Source organism: Podarcis liolepis (assembly GCF_965112155.1).
Source record: "Podarcis liolepis genome assembly, chromosome: 1".
In the NCBI taxonomy this organism is placed as follows: Eukaryota; Metazoa; Chordata; class Lepidosauria; order Squamata; family Lacertidae; genus Podarcis; species Podarcis liolepis.
In genome coordinates, this window is record NC_139554.1 from 44285591 (window position 1) to 44305445 (window position 19855).

The 19855-nt window shown below is 41.3% G+C and overlaps 2 protein-coding genes across 4 annotated transcripts in view; one reads left to right on the forward strand and one right to left on the reverse strand.

The window, feature by feature from the left end:
* The window catches only part of LOC310708528 (cytosolic phospholipase A2 beta-like), a 45106-nt gene extending 26429 nt beyond the window's left edge, over positions 1–18677 (forward strand). For both annotated transcript variants that reach the window (XM_083506996.1, XM_083506995.1), the window contains exons 8-20: positions 379–506; positions 2030–2134; positions 4248–4285; positions 5799–5934; positions 6606–6742; positions 7751–7973; positions 9797–9911; positions 10784–10921; positions 11577–11678; positions 12392–12574; positions 12919–13085; positions 14459–14645; positions 16506–18677. In XM_083506996.1, the coding sequence (XP_083363122.1) occupies positions 379–506; positions 2030–2134; positions 4248–4285; positions 5799–5934; positions 6606–6742; positions 7751–7973; positions 9797–9911; positions 10784–10921; positions 11577–11678; positions 12392–12574; positions 12919–13085; positions 14459–14645; positions 16506–16753 (1907 nt within the window). In that variant the 3' untranslated portion in view covers positions 16754–18677. The remainder of the gene's footprint in view (positions 1–378; positions 507–2029; positions 2135–4247; positions 4286–5798; positions 5935–6605; positions 6743–7750; positions 7974–9796; positions 9912–10783; positions 10922–11576; positions 11679–12391; positions 12575–12918; positions 13086–14458; positions 14646–16505) is intronic.
* A 2-nt stretch (positions 18678–18679) lies between these two features.
* The window catches only part of SPTBN5 (spectrin beta, non-erythrocytic 5), a 113931-nt gene continuing 112755 nt past the window's right edge, over positions 18680–19855 (reverse strand). For both annotated transcript variants that reach the window (XM_083504674.1, XM_083504675.1), the window contains exon 70: positions 18680–19383. In XM_083504674.1, coding sequence (XP_083360800.1) covers positions 19238–19383 — 146 coding nt within the window. In that variant the 3' untranslated portion in view covers positions 18680–19237. The remainder of the gene's footprint in view (positions 19384–19855) is intronic.

The window sequence follows — 19855 nt, forward strand, 5'->3', positions numbered from 1 at the left end:
TACCAAGAACTAACTTAGTTGGTCTTTAAGGTGCTACTGGAAGGATTTTTTTTATTTTGACTATGGCAGACCAACACGGCTACCTATCTGTAACTGAGTGTGTATAGTTTATGTATAATGTATGTGGAATATAGCAAGGCTTTTGACGTAGCCTCACTAAGCTTAGATGAAAGTTTCATACAAATATGCAGTTAGCTGCTCTCACACATGCAAAGGAACATATACATAGAGAGAGAGAGAGAGAGAGAGAGAGAGAGAGAGAGAGCACTGCAGATCAGGATTGTATAGAACTATGCTAAACAGAGTTTAACTGGTTAATTAAAAACTGTCTGTGAACAAAAATGTGTAACTTATGATTAAAGTATTAATTTTTTTTAGCCAAGAAAAATGTTGTGCTTACCATGCGAGAGTCTTATGAAGGGACACAGAAGACGTCCGAAGATGTAGATTCCTTCTGCTTTCATTGCATAAAGAGCTGGGGGCCAGTGCTGAAAGCCAGCATTCAGGTAAAAGCCACTGTCTTTTATCCTGTACCCACAGGTAGTATTAGAAAAGTAAAAGGAGTGCTCAGCAATTACAGGAGCATATGCCTGAGGCTAAAGAATCCTGAAATGTTGTAAAGTGGTACCTCCGGTTATGAACTTAATCCATTCCAGAGGTCTGTTTGTAACCGGAAACCGCTCGTAACATGAGGTACGCTTTCGCTAACGGCACCCCACCCCTCGCTGCTGCCACGTCACCCGTATGCGACTTCCGCTCGCATCCCAGGGCAAAGTTCGCAACAAGGGGCATCTACTTCCGGGTTAGTGGAGCTCATAACCCAAAGGATTTGTAAGGAGGGTGGTATGTAACGAGGTTCTACTGTACTGAAAATAAAGATTTCTGCCAGCACAAGAATTTCTACTCGTGCAATGAAACATTTCCTCCCTCTCCTCCCCCCATGTGCCCCCTAAATCTGTTTTGGGCGTTCCCCCAACCCTCTGGAGCAGATTTTAGGTGTGTGTGTGATGCATGGGGGATAGGAGATGGGGGGGGGAGTTCCATTGCCCTAGCAATTATTCTTGTGCTGGTGGTACAGTTGGATACTATCCATAGTTCCTGAAAATCCAAATTGTATTGATATTGAGATCTCCAGTTATTCTACTTGTTGCATGTCTAACTAGCAAACCTGTCCTAATTAGCACAGTAGCCAAAGAATGATAAAGTGCTCTGCCTTGATCTAGTAATTCAACCCATTATGAAAGTCAAATAGGATAGTTAAATCAAATAAATACATTTGTAATAGAATCATAGAATAGAATCATAGAGTTGGAAGAGACCACAAGGGCCATCGAGTCCGACCCCCTGCCAAGCAGGAAACACCATCAGAGCACTCCTGACATATGGTTGTCAAGCCTCTGCTTAAAGACCTCCAAAGAAGGAGACTCCATCACACTCCTTGGCAGCAAATTCCACTGTCGAACAGCTCTTACTGTCAGGAAGTTCTTCCTAATGTTTAGGTGGAATCTTCTTTCTTGTAGTTTGGATCCATTGCTCCGTGTCCGCTTCTCTGGAGCAGCAGAAAACAACCTTTCTCCCTCCTCTATATATTTGAACATGGCTATCATATCACCCCTTAACCTCCTCTTCTCCAGGCTAAACATGCCCAAATATAGTTTGTGCTATATTGAAAAGCACTTCATCATAATCCAGTAATGGTCTTACTTTTGACTTTGTCAAAACCATTGTTGAGGATATTTTAGTGAACAATAAGAGTACAGTATGAAGGGAAATCTGGGACAATGCCTCTGGTTCAAAGAGATGGCTGCTCAGCTCTCTTTAGGCTGGATGCTAACCCTAAGGTGGTCCTTGTATTAACACATAGCTTCCCTTCACTCATTCTAAGGCCCATTTTATGGCTGAGATGCAAGTTAAACATGACATGAAATCAGTGTATGCTTCTTATCTGAGATCTTCATTTTTCAATGTAGTTTCTACGTCTGGTACCTTTGGGTAAAAACTATACAGTATGTTTTCTTTTCTTTCCCAGAGTATTTCATGTGATGAGAAGAACGATTCAGGCCACGCTTTAATTCTGCCTTTGAAATTGCTTCCAGTGGGACAACAAGTCAAAGTAACTCTACCTGTGCTAGAGGCAAGTGTTGCTTCTGTTTAATAAGAGCTCTTCGAAACAACCTTTCTATTCCCTTTTTAATGTGTTTCCATATCACTTTCCAAACTGTAAGAAGACATCTTCATTTTTTTAAAAACTGTGATATGTTGCAGTAGGGTGACACTCTCATTTAGACAAGGGCAGGGCAAATGTCAGAGTGGTTGTATCTACTTTTGCTCATTTAGAATTAAACAATAAGCTGCCTTTAAGCACATGCTGAGCCTAGGAGTTTGTTTTTGTTATGTACTGAAGTTCTCACCCTGGGCCAGCAGGGGGATACTGTAGATAGTTATGCAAATACGGGATTGAAAGTGACGTTCAGTGATTGGATAGTTTTAGAAAGTTGTTACAGTAACGTTGTGCTGGAGCTTTATATAAGCAGGCTGGCTGAACCCTTCAGTTCAGTTCTGCTCTGGCCTGTGAATAAACAAGAGCTGTTTGAAGAATCACTGTGTCGTCTGATATGTTCACCCACAACTTAACAGTTTTCAGTACCAGAAGTGGGTGGAACGAGGGGTGGCTTAGCTGAACGCTTTCCACCCCTGTTTTCTGGCAGGTAGCAGCATGCCTATCTCCCTCTAGATCAGGGTTCAGTAACCTTTTTCAGCCATGGGCCGGTCCACCACCCCTCAGACCATGTAGTGGGCCGGACTATATTTTGGAAAAAAAAAATGAATGAATTCCTATGCCTCACAAATAACCTAGAAATGCATTTTAAATAAAAGCACACATTCTACCAGGCAGGCCCCACAAATAACCCAGAGATGCATTTTAATTAAAAGGACACATTCTACTCATGTAAAAAGTCGCTGATTTCCGGACCGTCCGCGGGCTGGATTGAGAAGGCGATTGGGCCGCATCTGGCCTCCAGGCCTTAGGTTGCCTACCCCTGCTCTAGATAGAGAGAAGCATAATGGAAGCTTTATTCTGGCTTCTAGATGTGACTGATGAGAAGAATTACTCCTAGTAGGAAGAAGGGACTAAGGAGACTCAACTTCCTGAATGGTAGGCAGAGCAGTGTACAGTGGTGCCCCGCAAGACGAATGCCTCGCAAGACGAAAAACTCGCTAGACGAAAGAGTTTTCTGTTTTTGCGTTGCTTCGCTAGACGAATTTCCCTATGGGCATGCTTCGCAAGACGAAAACGTCTTGCGCTTTTTTTTACAAGCCGCTTGAAGAGGCGCAGTTGCGACGGACTGTGCTTCGCAAGACGAAAAACATCGCAAGACGAAAAGACTCGCGGAACGAATTCTTTTCGTCTTGCGAGGCACCACTGTATTTTGGCCTGCTCTTTTCTATGCATCAGTCTGATGACAGTATTGAGACAGAAGAGTTAAGTTACAAAAATGAAGTAAGAAACAAAAAAGATTTCACATTCCAGTGTTTTGACTCTTTGAAGACAGCCCTAGCATGTGAGTTTATTGGCTTCACATTCCTGCCAAAACAATCTCAAGAAAGACCAGCAATGCAGAAAATCATTTTCTGTGGTTGGTATCGGACTTCAAGAATAGGAAAAAAGGGCTGCTTCATAAGTTTGCATTCCCCACCGCCCCACAAGGAAGTTGCTGCCATGTAGTTTCAAGAAAACACAGAATCCAGAGCAAAGAAGAATCTGTCCATTTCAGTTTCTCATTTTTCCAATCTTAAATTCAGTTCTCCACATTCCCGCAGCATGAAAATTGATCAGCTATGTAGTGCAATTTTCTCTTTTAAGATACACAATTTTGTATATCATTTTGACCTATGCACACTTTTTTGAAAGCACATCTCTTTACTATAATGCATATTTCTATGCTACATTTGCAAATGTGTGCATACTTTCCCCTGAAACATACATTATTTTGTACTGGTTCTTGTATTGGTCTGGGAAGTGTAAACTAGGTAGTTTCTCATTAAAATGCAAACGAACTTTGATTTCTCTCCCATCTTTAATTGTTTTTTATAATTGCTTTCATAAACAGACATAGGGCAATCACAGCTCCTTAGCACAGATAGCTGGAGTGATTCATTTGTGATCCGTTATCATGCACGATCAGGGCTTTTCCATTTTATTTGTCAGGTTGTGTTCTTTTCATACATATATTGTTTCATTTCAGGGTGGAGCTTTGGAGTTGTACCTCAAGGTAATTGACTGGTAAGATACTTGCTTTTTCTCCAAAGTGCTCTTGAGGACATGAGGGAGGGACGGGAGGCAGTTTGCTTCTTTAATAAGCAGGTTTCTCTACAATTGTAGAACTGCTGTGGTTCAGCTAATGCCATGCCATGTCATGTGAACTTGCTTGGGTTGATGTGGCATTTCTTAATTGCACTGCATCATTTGAGTGTGATGTGCATTTGCATCTTCCCAGTTGCTCCTTGTATTAAAGCCGATTCCTTGCATTTGCATGCTGAATATCTCTCCCATCTTGCCACAAAACGATATTTGCTCAGGAGCGCCAATATTTCTGATTTTTATTTTTAAAACTAAACAGAAGTAAAGCTCTTAAAAGAAATAGAAAGCACTACTTCTTTGTTGTTGCCATTTTTAAAATAGAGTATGTCCCACGGGAGTCCTTGTAGGGAATCTTCCCTCTGCCCCCCCTTCCGTCTGCTAATGCTGCCCCTGCTTCCTTGAGGGTGGCTGGTCTGCTTCCCAAGAAGTCCTCCTCTGTGTAATGATGTATGTGGTTGTATTGGGTGAATTTGCGCAAGAAGATAAAAATAAACAAAGCCCCACTTTTGTACCTCAAAGTTAATTGCTTTATTATAAAGTTCATAAGACTTGCTTCTCCCCACACTATATGTAGCTTTCTTTGTTGAAACAGGGAGAAGTGCAGACCTGTGTCTGTACAAGTAGACAACGGTTGTTAATACATCTGGTTTAGTACAGACATAAAGATTGAACATGTTACAATGAGTGCACATGGGGCTGAGTGGGTGAGTGGGATCACATCTGCTGGCCTCATTTCTGTCTGGGTTTCCAATGTAACTTATAGAGCACAGCCGGATTTTATATTTTATATTTTTAAAAAATTGGGTGTCAACCATTATATACCCCCTTCTTCCCGGACAGCAGCCCTACAAAGCACCTAATAGAACTTCATTTGAATTCCTCTCATATCTTCCCTTCAGTGACTAAGCACAGACTTCATCAGCCAACCTTCTCCTCCCTCCTCCCTCCCTCCTCCTCTTGCCCACTGCCATTTTGTTTACCAAAAAGCCTAATGAAGAGTTCTGGGGGACCTGAAAGCTTGCACAGTATTTTGTAACAAACATGTATTGTTGACTCACTAAAAGTGTTCCCCTAATTTGGACTTTGGAATTATATTTAAAATTATGTATATCTATGTAATGTTCTGCCTGATTTATCAGTTCATCTTTTTTTTAAACGAATTAAACACTTCAGCCCTACAAATAATATGTGAAAAGTAGGTGGAGTTCCCATTTAAAAGTTATATTTATACCTGATGTGTGAAAAGAGGAGGTCACCAAGGCAACACAGCAATTCCATATAAATAATAACATGCCTTGAATGGGAGTCTTGTTTTTCTGGTTCAGAATTTGACTGACGAGTCTTAGTGGTTGATGGAAGCTTGTGTAATTGCAGCTACTGTAAAAATGACCTGTCATCTGCTCCACAGTGACATGGCTCTGTAACTCTGTTCCAGTCCACAGAATCTTGATGTGCGTTTGGGATATGAGCTTTGTGCTGATGAGCAGGACTTCCTTCGCAAAAGGAAGAAGATCGTTGCTGATGCCTTGAATAAGCTTGTTAATATGAGACGAGGACTGTTTGAGGACGAGGTGCGTCTTAGCATCCCATGATCTGTTTGGAAGTTATCTGGTGACTCACATGTTTGGGATTGTTGTTTGTGTGGATTTGTATTTGACATAGGACTACCTGTGAAGTGTGAAGGTTCATGTACTGTAAGGGAGGTCCTGAAAACTACAATTCTGATGTCACGCAAACTTCTTGTCTTGTGTGAATTCCCATTAACTGTCTACTTTGCAAGTTAAATAAATCCAGAAATTCAGTGGGGGCCCTGTTCCATAACCTCTGCACTCGTATAGGATAGCACAGTTTTGCACATGCAAAGTGAGAGCCAAAATGAGAGATTTGAGACTGAATCCCACCTTAGCCGTGACTAGCCTTGTTCTTGGCCAATGTTCCACATTCCATCCTCTGTAAAGTCAGGATTTGCCTCACAGGACAAATGAGATTAAGAGAGCAGGACATTCTATAATTTATTCTAGGGATCAAACAAAATAACCTTTAATTCACAGATCACTACCATACTGTATTTCATTGTTTTCCAACCCGTATTTTGTTCTGTATGGATGCTGGAAAGCCAAGATTTTGAAATTCTAATCTAATTATTGGTCACATTAAGCAGAGTCTTATAATGCAATCGTTAGCGTTTCTGAGGTCATCACTTATATTTTTGGTGATGCCATTGCTTATATATTTTTAACAGGTCCCCGTGATAGCTGTTATGGCAACAGGAGGCGGAGTCAGAGCCATGTCAGGATTCTATGGTCATCTCCTAGCACTCCAGAAACTCAACCTTTTGGATTGCATTTCATATATCACCACTGCTTCTGGGTCAACATGGTAAGGAGTTAGGAAAGTATGTCACATTTAATTAGAATCCCAGCTGTACTGGGCACAATCCATTTAACATTCTACATTCTGAAGGTCAGTGGAACAAATATACACCTCAGTGGGATTTCCCATGACTAGTGTATTTTGGTTCACACTCCAATAAAATTTTGCGATGTGGGCCAATAGATACAAAATTAAGGAACCTGAGTTTTGATTCTCCTTCAGCCATAGTGGCACCTACAGCTGAGGGAGAGCCGGTGGGCGAAACATTTCGGCAGCGGGAAGCCTGCATGTGCCAAAGCCACAGCATCTCTCACAGACGTTGAGTTCCGCACAGCATTTTGTCACCCCCCTCGGAGGTGACAGCCGGGGCGGACCACACCCACCGCACCCACCTTGCTACACCTCTGGGGTAAGGTGAAGTGACCCTTTGCTGGACTTCATCAGCCTCTGCCACTATGGAAGTCCCCATGGCACCCAGGGGGGTAGGAAGTTCCTGTTAGTGCCAATGCCCTGAAATGAAGACATTTTGAGGCCGCAGAAAAATTCCTGTCAGGAGGGGAAAAGCTGGGGTATACTGTATTTGGTCCGAATGTAAGCAGCACCTGCATATAAGCCGCACCTTTAAAATTGGAGCGGGGGGAATAAAAATATATAAAAAATACCTGAATATAAGCCTATCCATTCCTTGCTGCTCCTGGCTGCATACTGGGGTGGGGGGGCGTGCACTGTTGCCAGCAGCCTTTCCCCTCTCTCCTTTCCCGGCCTTGGGGGGAGAGGATGCGCGGGGCAGACGGTGCTTTGCCACGCTCCTGGTGCTCTTTGCCCCGCGCTCCTGGCTGCAAACCGTAAGGTCGTTAATATAAGCCACACTTTAACTTTTCACAGTCGGAATTTGGGGGCAAAGTGAGGCCAATACGGTAAATAAAATCATCATCATCATCATCATCATCATCATCATCATCATCATCATCATCCTTGTTCTGTAAATGCTGTTTTTTCTCCTCCCTTTCTTAGGACTATGACAGACTTGTACAGAAATACTGATTGGTCACATGAAAATTTGGAAGAAGCTATCAAAGTAGCTAAAAGCAGCATGTTGAAGAGCAAAATAGATATTATTTCCATCGATCGATTGAAGTATTATCACAAGGAGCTGGTTGAGAGGGTTAAAAGGGGGCACCTTCGATCTTTTACAGCTCTCTGGGCCCTGGTTCAAGAAGCTTTCTTACATGATAAAGTATGTATATTAAATGTTTTGTTATTCCTAAACTAGGGGCTCTGATGGATCTCTGTAGTCACAAGGGCTTACCTGTTGACAAATCCCTGCGCATGGAGTCAGTTTTTTCCCCAGTCAAAGAAAACCATGAAAGACTCTCACACAGCTTTAGGTTACACTGTTTGCAAGAGCCATCTTTCCCCCTTTGACAATATTTTAGGTTTTGCAAGTGCTATTAACTTTGCACAGCACAGAGCACTCCCTGAGTAGTGGTTCGAGCACTTTAATAATTTTTACCCAAGTATAAAATGTTCAGATATGGGACGCTGGTGGCGCTGTGGGTAAAACCTCAGTGCCTAGGACTTGCCGATCGTATGGTTGGCGGTTCGAATCCCCGCGACGGGGTGAGCTCCCATCGTTCGGTCCCAGCTCCTGCCCACCTAGCAGTTTGAAAGCACTCTTAAGTGCAAGTAGATAAATAGGGACCGCTTTATAGCGGGAAGGTAAACGGCGTTTTTGTGTGCTGCGCTGGTGCTGGCTCACCAGCTGCAGCTTTGTCACGCTGGCCACGTGACCCGGAAGTGTCTTTGGACAGCGCCGGCTCACGGCCTCTAGAGCGAGATGAGCACGCAACCCTAGAGTCGGACACGACTGGAACCTAAAATGTTCAGATAAAAAAAGAGCATTGAAATCAGCATTTGAAAGGTAGTGCTTATATTTATGCTGACTTAATCAGCACAGGATTGAACCACAGATAAACTCAGAAGTAGGCGTTACTAAGTTCAATGGGACTTACTCCCAGTAAATGTGCATTGGATTGCTGCCTCCCATCATATCTTAAGAACTGTACACAAGGAAATGGTGCACAAGGAAAACCATTCTGAAACTAGTTACTAGTTCCCCTAAAACATTTCTACAAGAAAAGAACAGAGTGAAACTCATAGAAAGATTGACGGGCTAGGGGTTGTTTCTCTATTCATCTTAAACATGAAAATCATGTTCTTGGTTGGAGTGGGGAGGGAAATTTTAAGCCAAGCCAATTCCCATGCTACCCTAAACTCATCTGCTAAAGGCTAGCACCAAACAAGGACCATCTAATTGTTGTGAAATGCCCTTGGCTCAATTTTTGGTGAGCCTGCAAGAGGCCAAGACTTATGGTACATAACAGCAACTAAGCATCTTTACTGTCATGTGCTATGAAGTAAACGGGGAGAGAAAGTTGTATTCTTTGGGGCATTTGAGCTTTCCCTATCTTATCAGTGAAGAAGTGGTGGTGATGGTGTGTGTGTGTGTGTGTGTGTGTGTGTAGAAGACCTATAGTTCAGGGGTAGATCACATTATTTCCATGCAGTAACTGCTATACTCAGTCTTTGGCCTATCCAGTGAAAGGTGATATTTAGGTGATTGGAAAATCCCCGGAGAGCTGTTGCAAGTTTGGATAGAGAACACTTGGACCAATGGTATGACTCCATAGAAGACAGATTCATATATGGTAGGAAGGGAATGGGCACACCTGCTATTTCTAGATCGGATTTTTCTTTTCGGGGGGGCAGTGGGAAGCTCATTTTCCTATTCCAACATTAACCTTTCACTCAGAAAAAATGGCCAGACAATGAGATTTAATAACTATCTAGACCTATTCATACCCTCTCCATCTGGCTGGGTTTCCCCTGCCACTCAGGGCAGCTTACAGCATATATACTTGCAGAGAGTAAAGTCAGTATTAGATTGCAGGGGGCGCGGTGGGGCGGGAATCAATATGGTTTCATAATCATCCTTTTGATACTGGATGCTCATGAGATATTGGCTTCAATGTTGTTGTTTTTCATTTGCTTTGATATTAGTTTAATGACAGTAAACTCTCAGAACAGCGGCAGGCTTTGGATCAAGGCCAGAACCCTTTGCCTATCTACACAGCTGTAAATGTCAAAGACAAAGTCAGCACCTTTGATTTCAGAGGTAGGTGTTGTCATGCTAACCTCACTGTTGTTGAATGGAATCCTTGATGCTGCTGCTGAATGCTTTGAGCATTTAAAGACAGAGAGAAATGTCATTTGGTTTTGCAGTTGAGTTGCTTCTATTTTGTAGGGGAATCCATTTCTTAGAGTAGACCTTCAGAAGGTCAAATTAAACAAGAGTCTCCTTAATTTGTAATTGGGAGTTTGGATTGCATTTTTCTTTCAGTTCAAAGCTTACAGTCATATCAAACTGGTATTTAGAGTCCTAATGTGAATAATATTTATACGTCTCTTCCTATTGGCTTCTAGGAGATTCCTTTTCAATGGCTTTAACCCTGATTTGGAATAATCTGCTTTCTTTCCCGGAAAACCTGAGCCTGTTTCCATGTTAACTTCTTTAAAAATTGTAATGAAAACCAATAGTTCAAAATTTCAAATGATGATATGTGAAATAAGAAGAAATTACCTTGTATCCCATGTTGACTTTTTTGTAGGTGGTGTTTTCTGTACCCATATTCCAGATGTTGCATAAAATTGTCAGTGTTTTGTCATCCAAAATCTTGCTTGAATGAGCTTAGGTGATTCCTTTGCACACCTTTTGTTGCTCTCTGCTAGTTGGCCTTTTGTTCTTTAAATACAGTGCAGGGTAAATTATTCTATTTTTAATTTAGACCATCATTTACTACCCTAGTCAGACTTTACATTAAGATACAAAAATGGGACTCAATGGTTTGCTGTCTGATGATGCTAGTTCTTCCACCAAGAATGTCCACTGAGGATGTTTGCTTACTTCTTTTCTGCTTCTTTTTATGTTAGTGACCTAGCTATAAAGTTTAGAGGCATTTAACCTTCTGAACACCATTTTGTTTGCAGAATGGGTGGACTTCTCTCCTTATGAAGTAGGGTTCCAGAAATATGGTGTCAACATTCGTGCAGAAGATTTTGATAGTGAATTCTTCATGGGAAAGCTAGTGAAGAAGATCCCAGAATCCCGGATTTGTTATCTGGAAGGTGATCTGTTTATTCATAAGCTAAACTAGAAAACCTATCAGCCTTTGGACATCCTTGCACATCTCCTTTCTTCAATGTTATCAATGCTTCATGACAACCAAATGATGCCAGTGTACAAGCATATCTCTCATATTATTTTTAATAACGTTATACCTCATTGTTGATATAGTGATGTAGCTTATACAAGATTCTATCTCTGTGTAAAGAACAAACTCAGTTTCCCAAGACACCACACTCCTGTAATTGAATGTGTCATGGTGTGATTATGCTCTTACTGCATTCCTTCCAGCTGTTGTTTAAAAGTATTGTTAGCAGTGCTAATAGAGGCAACTAATGTATGGAACAAAGAACAACCAATTCCTTTCATGCTTTCATTGCAAACCAAAAATGCACAGTGTTCATTTTCCTTTGCCACTCACAAATTACTTTCAAGAGCAGCAGACTGACAAAATGGTTGAAAAAGTAATGATCTGAATCTACTTCCTGTGTTTCAGTGATAAAGCAACATTTGGCCTCTCTTGTGGTAGTGTGACTAATAACTTGGTGTTAAGGCAAATAATTTGCTTATTCACTGAGCATATAGACACTGATTCTCCGGATTCTGGTGGTTAACTTGGGCTAGTACAATGATTTTTCTATGTGTTTGGATTTACAGGTATCTGGACTAACATCTTCTGTGTGAATCTTATGGATGGGCTGTATACTGCTTCAACGACAGAAGAATTTTGGGATCGATGGGCCAAAGACCTGGCCAAAAGTAAGAGCTTCAGTACTGACCTCTTTATTCTTGCTTGCACAGTGGTGGGTTGCATGCAGCTCCCCCAACGTGCTTATTCCCTTCTCAAATTTGTCACATAAATAATTAACTTAATGTTAAAATTAATGTTTAAAAATGTTTTTGACTGCTTCTATGGGCCACCCTCTGTGATGCCACAAGCCAGGTTGGTTCATAGGACAGAGGACACAAAACTTTGAAGTCTCGATTTGGCAGTCTTGCATCACATCCCAATTCCTCAATTCCTTCCCCTTCCCTTCCAGGGCAAAAACAGTGGCATCCAGGAGCCATGTTGACCATGGCTTCCATTCAACATAGCTCAAAGGCTAAGGTTCTGTCAGCACAAGGATCATCTGCTGGCTTCTGCTAGCACAACAATTTAATTGAATAAGGCTCTGCGAGTTTGAAGAGAAAACCATGAAACTGAGAGCGGAGGTTATAGTATAGCCTTGCTGGTAGGAACCCTGAACAGGAGTACCCCTATCAGGGGGATGAGGATACACTGCAACTTTTGGTTGTGAATCCCACTTACAAGCGTCAGTGATTGGCTTTTGTTTTCATTTTCCAAGAGTGTACCAGTTGGATGATGCCTTTATCAATGGAACATGGTTGTGTGGAAAAATACCTGAAGTGTTATGTTCTGGAAAGGGAAGGGAAAGCTTCCAGAAATTAACTTCCTCAATATTTTATTTCAGGTGAAGAACATGAAGGATATTTCTCGATCTATAAGCCTCCAATTTGTGGGCCTGGAAAACTTGGTGAAATCTTTAATGATATTCTAACTGATCGTCCTTTAAAAGGGGAAACTCACAACTTCCTACAAAGTCTTGACTTTCATAAAGACTATTTGCAACAGAAAGAATTTCTTGAATGGCGAGGTAACTAATAACTATGGTTCCCTAAAAGTTTTTGGCCCTTCACAACTAGCTCAGTTTTCTACAGCCAGCAGAAAATCCATCAAGACCCTCAGCAATTTTCAACTGGTCCATGAGTTTGGGAACCACGGTCCTATGTAATTTTCATTTTATAGCAAGGGGAGTGCTCTTGTGCAACTCCTGCTCAGTTTGCTGGGTTTACCCAGTAGAAGCAAGGTGAATTATTATGAAAAGACAATGCAAATCTTACCAGTGATGGATGTTAATACCTGCTACCATGTTACTTTGACATAATCATCTTTCTCACGGTCATGCTGATAAGAAACCTTAAACCTTGTTTTTTTCAGATACTGTGCTTGATGCTTCTCCTAACAAGCTGACACCAGTGGACAAATCACTGTGCTTAATAGATATCGGCTTTTTTGTTAACACCAGTATTCCACCACTCCTTAAGCCAGAGAGGAATGTGGATGTCATCATCATGGTGAATTATGACATTAGTTCACCCTTCAAGGTAAGAAGAAATGAATTCTATATGGCTTTTCCATCCCAGTGTCTGTAGCAAGGTGGCATCCCAGGAAGCTTTGAGACGGTTGTGGAGAGGAACAATAGTTCAGCAGGTTCCATCCTTGGCGTTTCTGGTTAAGGATCAGGTTAAACCACAGAGCCTAGGACTTGCCGATCAGAAGGTTGGCGGTTCAAATCCCTGCGACGGGGTGAGCTCCCGTTGCTCGGTCCGTGCTCCTGCCAACCTAAATAGGCAGGAAGGTAAATGGCGTTTCCGTGCGCTGCTCTGGTTCGCCAGAAGTGGCTCAGTCATGCTGGCCACATGACCCAGAAGCTGTCTGCAGACAAATGCTGGCTCCCTCGGCCAATAAAGTGAGATGAGCACTGCAACCCCAGAGTCGGTCACGACTGGATCTAATGGTCAGGGGTCCCTTTACCTTTACCTAAAGGGGTAATGGGAACCCCAGAGAACTGTTGTCAGTCAGAGTATTAGGCAGGGTAGACAAATTATTGGATCTACTTTAAAGCAGTTTCAGAGCTTATAAGGGAAGCTGCCATGCTGACTCTGGATCTGAATATCCCACATACAAACTGGGGGGGTGGGGCTTGCTGAAGCAAACATGACACCTAAGAGAGGTGGAAGTAGATTTAATGAGAGTCATAAAATCAGCTTTTGGAACATGATGCAGGTATTTATGTAAGCGGTTTATAAGTCAAGTTAGTGGAGTCCCTTCCTTGCTAATGCAGGGAGTTATAGTGGTGTAGGTTTGGTATACTCACTCCATCTCTGAATCCACCTTGCTATTCAAGAATCAAGCGCCACAGTGGTGGTGCCTTTCCCACTGGCTCTGAAAAGAATTGTGTGGTCCCTGTAAAAAAGTCACCGGGCTGGGATTTAAAAGGCTGTTGTTATTGGGTGTTCTCTCTCTCGTTAACAGAAGTAATACAGACACATAAAGCCTATTGGACACATTTGTTAATAATAATAATAATAATAATAATAATAATAATAATAATAATATTTGTACCCCACCCATCTGGCTGGGTTTCCCCAGGCACTCTGGGTGGCTTCCAACAGAACACTAAAAACAGAATAAAACTTCAAACATTAAAAACTTCTTTTCACTTTTAATTTTAAATTTATGAGATGGGTGTGATATAAATAAAGTAATCATAATAATATCATTTTTCTATAACAATTGCTGTCAAAGCATCTTAGAGAATAGAACAGTAGCCTGTATTTTGTATCGGGGTATGTGTTTTGTATTCACACCCCACATTTCAGCCCTCTCTAGGTGGCCAATCATGGGTTAATTCAGTGTGCCGTACTATTGACTTAAATTCTGATAAACAGAAAGTGTTGATTTGTGTCTTCTCCAGCAAATACGTTTGACAGCCAAATACTGTGAACAGCAAAGTATTCCTTTTCCAAAAGTTGACCTAACCGAAGAAGACTGGAAGAATCCCAGAGAGTGCTATGTGTTCTCAGATGAAGATAAGCCACAAGCGCCAATTCTGATTTATTTCCCTCTAGTATGTGCCTCCTTCAAGGAGTACAAGGCACCAGGTAAATTCAGCATCCATTGCCTAATACATTTTTAATAGCAATCTCTAGTCTGAACTTCTCAGTCTTTTTTCCCCCATTTAATTTTTTTGTTTAATCCATTTGATGCTTCTATCACTAGGAACCCTCGCTGGTACCTGCCATCCCCCCCCTCCTCTTGAAATGTTGGTGCATGTTGACATAGCATCACTTGGAGGGAGTTCTGGGGAAAACTGGCACCCACCAGGATTTTTTTTTTCCATACACCCACTTTCCCCTGCCAGCAACACAGAGAGGAAGGAGAGAGGTTTGCTGATTTATACACCCACCCACCCACTCACTGAACACAGGTCTCTGAAATAACTAAAAACCTGTCCCCACCCCACCCCATCCAGATGAGAGGTGGAAGGGGAGTGTGTGCACCCTGGGTGAGAAGTAGGAATGGCTTGATTGATTTTTTTGTATCTTGCTGTGTAGTAAATTGGCATTCCCAATATATATCTGGCATAATTTATATGCATCTTACTATGTTCTATGCGAATATGTCCCAGAATTGGGAGCAGTGGTGGCATTTAGTTAGCTGGGTTGTGGAATAGCTGAAAGGCTGGGGAGGAGTCAAACTTTGACCCCTGAGTTATCCAATAGGTTTTGTGGCAGGAGGTTTATTACAGAAGTGCTAGGCCAGCTATTGTTTACACATAATAGACTCTGGCTGTGTCTTCCAACTTTCCCAAGCAGCTAAATAACACAAGAAGCAAGTAAGCAATCTATTTTTAAATAGCCATAATTTGGAATTTGTGTGTAGTGAATCCACCACTCCAAATTGTAAATGTGGGAATGGGTTGGACCTAACATAAGATTCCACTTTCCTTCCAATAAAAGGCCAATGAGAGTATATGGAAAGAATGCCGGAGCCAAGATTTGCAGTCTTCCACCTTGGCCCCAAACTGTTAATTGGAGACAAGCAAACATGAATCCCAGACAGTAACACATTTCTGAGCTACAGGCTCACATGGCAGCTGTAAAACTGTACAAGCAGGAGGCTTGCCAATAGCAAAATATAGTAGGGCTTCATACTGCATAAGATTGGACGAAATTCAAAAAGGGAGGGAATGCTCTGCAATTATCTCCAAAGCTTGCCCCAGCCATGGTGGGATTCTATAGGTGTCATTTCCAAAATTGTTTGCAGAAACCACACACTATTTATTCACTATGGACATTTTCACCCTTTTCAGAGGCCTGGGAAAAGAATGCCCCTGGCTTCTACCTCTGCCCCTATGGCTGGGGTGGGGAGTTGATTCAGTGTGCTCCTAAAGGCCAATTTATGTAATCTGCATTTTCTGAAACAATATGCGAACCCAAACACAGTCACCCTTCAAGATTCCATTCTCTGAAATTTGCACAGCAGTTCCCCAGCCAAGCAGTATGTTAAAATAATGGATGTGCTAGGGTAAATTGTGCATATGAATGCATGCTTGGAAGAGCACACAGATGCAAACAACAACAACAAAATAATTTGCAAAGATGCTTTGTTGCTATCACAGGAGAAACTTTTCTTGGGACTTTTAGCTGGCTGAATGAAAGTTTCAAGGGGATGCTGCTTGGATTTGCAGAAATGAGTATTGGAAAAATACCCTAAAGGTGCAATGTTGTCTTGCCCAAAAGAAAAGAAAACCCTATAGTACTTTTGGAATTTCTTACTGCTCAGCAAATTGGGTCGTGCATAACAAGGAGAGCATGGAATAGGTAGAGTAATGTGGAGTCGTTTTGTTGCTGTTGGTTGTTTCCAGTTTAGCAAACGTTGACACTTCCAACCAAAATGCAGTACAGAACTCTGAATGAAGTAAGGTTTGCTTACCAGTGGTATTATTTTGTTTCTTTCAGGAGTGAAACGCACTCCTTCTGAAATGAGTGGATGTGAAGTAAACTTGGGTAAAGACTCGCCTTACCAAACAATCCATTTAACCTACAGTGAGGAGGACTTTGACAGACTACTAAACCTGTGCACCTATAACATCCTCTGTAGCAAAGACCACATCCTCCAGGCCTTCCAGCATGCTATACAGAAGAAGAAAAACATTTGTTCTCAGGCTAGAAAGAAATTCTGTCACCCTGAGCAGGGCACCAATTAGCCCCCAACACCTACATTGTTGGAGGTTATGCTAAGGCATAGTCATACCATACAGTTTGCAGTGAACACTAACAAGTGTAGTTCCCACCCTGCCTAGTTTGAACAGATGGCTTCTTTATTTATTAATATTCCTATTTTTTGAGCCATCCATGTTCAAGGTCACATACCTGGGTTGTAGCTTGTGAACAATGCGAGGAACATAGCAGGAAGAGCTTCAGGAGGTGATTCTGATGGGGTTGGACGACACTCAGTTAAAGTTACCAAGTCAGTAAGTAGCTGAGATTGTATTGCAAGGAGTGACATTGTTGATACGTTAATTTGAGAGGTCACAGGGATTTGTTTATAATACTTTGAATGGTGACCCTCTGCAACTCTAATGGAAATGAAGGAGATGTGTTGGACTTCAGTACCAATGGAAACTGTGAAGAGTGGAGCTTTCTTGCATCAATTCCACTATGAGCAATTACATCATACCATACAGATATTCTTGCTGTTCCTTTGCTAATCACTATTGTTTCCATTTCCTATTTTAAAGAGGGCTGATGCATTTCAGCTGTGAATAAAAACCACCATTGCTAAAATAATTTAGTATTATAACTTAATGAAACCCATTATAATTATTTGCAATATTGCCTTGTTTGCTTGTATTGCCTCCGTGTTTAGTCAGATCTGCTAGTTAAATTCAACAAACTCAGTCCACAACATGACGGCTTTTGCTTGTATTTGATCCTTTTAAACCTGAATCTATAGCTAAATTTGCCACAATAGAAGTGATTCAGAAGGGAGTTAAGTATCCTCTGCAAACACTTAATTGGAGATTTATTTAGGGTAAGGTTACCAGATTTTTTTCAATGAATCTGGGGACACTTTTCAACTTCAGTGGATTTTGTATGGGGACTGATGTGTAAATCCGGGGACGTCTGGTATCCTTACTCTAGGGCTGGGAATAGCACCTACCTGATGCGCTCAGAAAATGGGTCTGAGACATGCTTGTGGTAAGCATTCACAGTGTTAGGCTAGATAGATGAACTGCTAATCTGACTCAATAAATAAATGTTGCTCTTTTGGTGCTTCGAGGCAGCTGATTCTAACAATGGTAGTATTTTTTTAAATAGATTGGCACTATAATATCGCTATTTGGACTGGCAGAGATCAGCAAAGCCTCTATATGAATTGTGATGTCAGGTGCCCTGATTCCACATGCCTGGTTCTTTGATGAGGCAACCTCTTACACACAAGCAGTGCACAGTTGGTGATTCTATCTTTGCATGCAAAAACTGCTGAGGGATGCAATGGCAAACAGTTATGTTGTATAATTAAAAAGGAAGCCTTCAACATGTTTGCTGTAAATTGAACATACCCTGTAAAAAGCTGGTTTCCATTGCTTATGAATGCTCTGGAAGATGTTACTATAAACCTGCGGGTAGGCATGTCAGAGCCTTAAATAGTGTCAGAAGAATTTTCTCTCCACAGAACATTAAGTATTAAAAACCAGATCTTCAGCTGGAGCAAATTATATCCACTCTTCAGAAATTATTTGGGGTAATATGATTTATACTGTTTCAGAATCTGGTTCAAAAGTATTTGCATCTCTCATATAAAAGCAAGACCACCCAGAAATGGTATATTTTCATCATCATCTTGTCAAGAAATTTGAAATATAAAGAATAGGGACTTGAGAGACAAAGTATGACCAATTTTGTTCTAAAGCAGTCAAGGTTAAACATTTTTGGTGTGTTTTAAATAAAGCATTGCCACATTTAATAAAGGCAAAATGAATAGAAGTAGATGTAGTGTATTAGGAAGGAACTCAGGATTTTTTTATTTTTTATTTTTGCTTTAAGAGTATCTCAGGAAGAACAAAAAATATATGCAGTTACTATGTGGTGACTGTAACTTCATAATAAAACAGTTGCAACAGTAAATCTTCGTGTGGGGTCAGTTTTATTTAAAGAGGTACGGTATATGAAAAAATGTTTTCCATTAGTTTAAACTAGAGAAACATCAGTATAAAATTTGGTCTCCATTCTATGTATTATCTAAAACCTAGTTCTCTCTGGAAAACAGTTTCTAAACATTAAAATGAAGGAACGCAAACAGTTTCATGCTTTTCTCTTACGATAGTGCATTTTTAATGCACAACCCATTGATGGCAACAGCCTAATGTAAGGGGATGGGCCAGCAGTGGGGAGAGGCTCTTTGTAGTCGCAAATACCCTTTCACATGCTTAATATGTGAAGGAGGCTTAAGTACTTTCTAGCAGTACTTCCCTCTAAAAAAATAAGTATGCTGAGACCAGCCAGTCTACTGTCACTTTTATGGCTTTTCAATCCATATGGTTTACAGTCTGAAATATATTGGTGCTGAATTATTGACAGTGGCACTGTTTTGTTGTTTTATTTACTTAGTGAAGGCAATAGGGTGTAGTCAAAAGAAGAACCCAGCACATCCACAGAACTGTAGCACTCTCTTTCATTTGCTGCTCTTATTTCTTGCTAAAAAGCTTTTTGAAGACATTCTTCTCTTTCTTTTTCTTCTGCTTTGTGACATCAATCTCTGGCTCTGTTCTCCCCGGGTTCTGCAGAGTGTCTAGGCTCTTGGTTACTTCAGTTTTTGGTTCAGCTTTGGCTCCTGAAAAACTAACCATTGTCAGCACCTGCCTAATCTCAGGAGGAAGCATATTTCACAACCAGGGTGCAACTGCAGAGATGGCCTTATTATATATTGCTGGGGAACTACCCTTTATTAGGCAATGGTGCAACCAAAAAGGCCTCCTAATGGAAAAGGGAAATTCTTCTACCTGAGATCTTAAAAATCTCGTGCTGGTCAGGATCCTTGTATTCTAACTGAGCCAATAGCCAGCTCCATGTTGCCTATAGAGACTGACAGTAGCTCTCCATGGTTTCAGACAAGGGATTTTTTTCTCAGCCTTACCTGACTATGCTAGGGACCGAACCTGGGCTCCTTTCATGCAAAAATACCACTGAGCTATTACCTTTCCCCATCACGCTAAAAAGCTGTCATAATGCACTCCTGGAAGAATAACCACCCATCAATGTGACACCCTGTGCCAAATTCTATGTCTGATCTCCCTGGGTTGCCA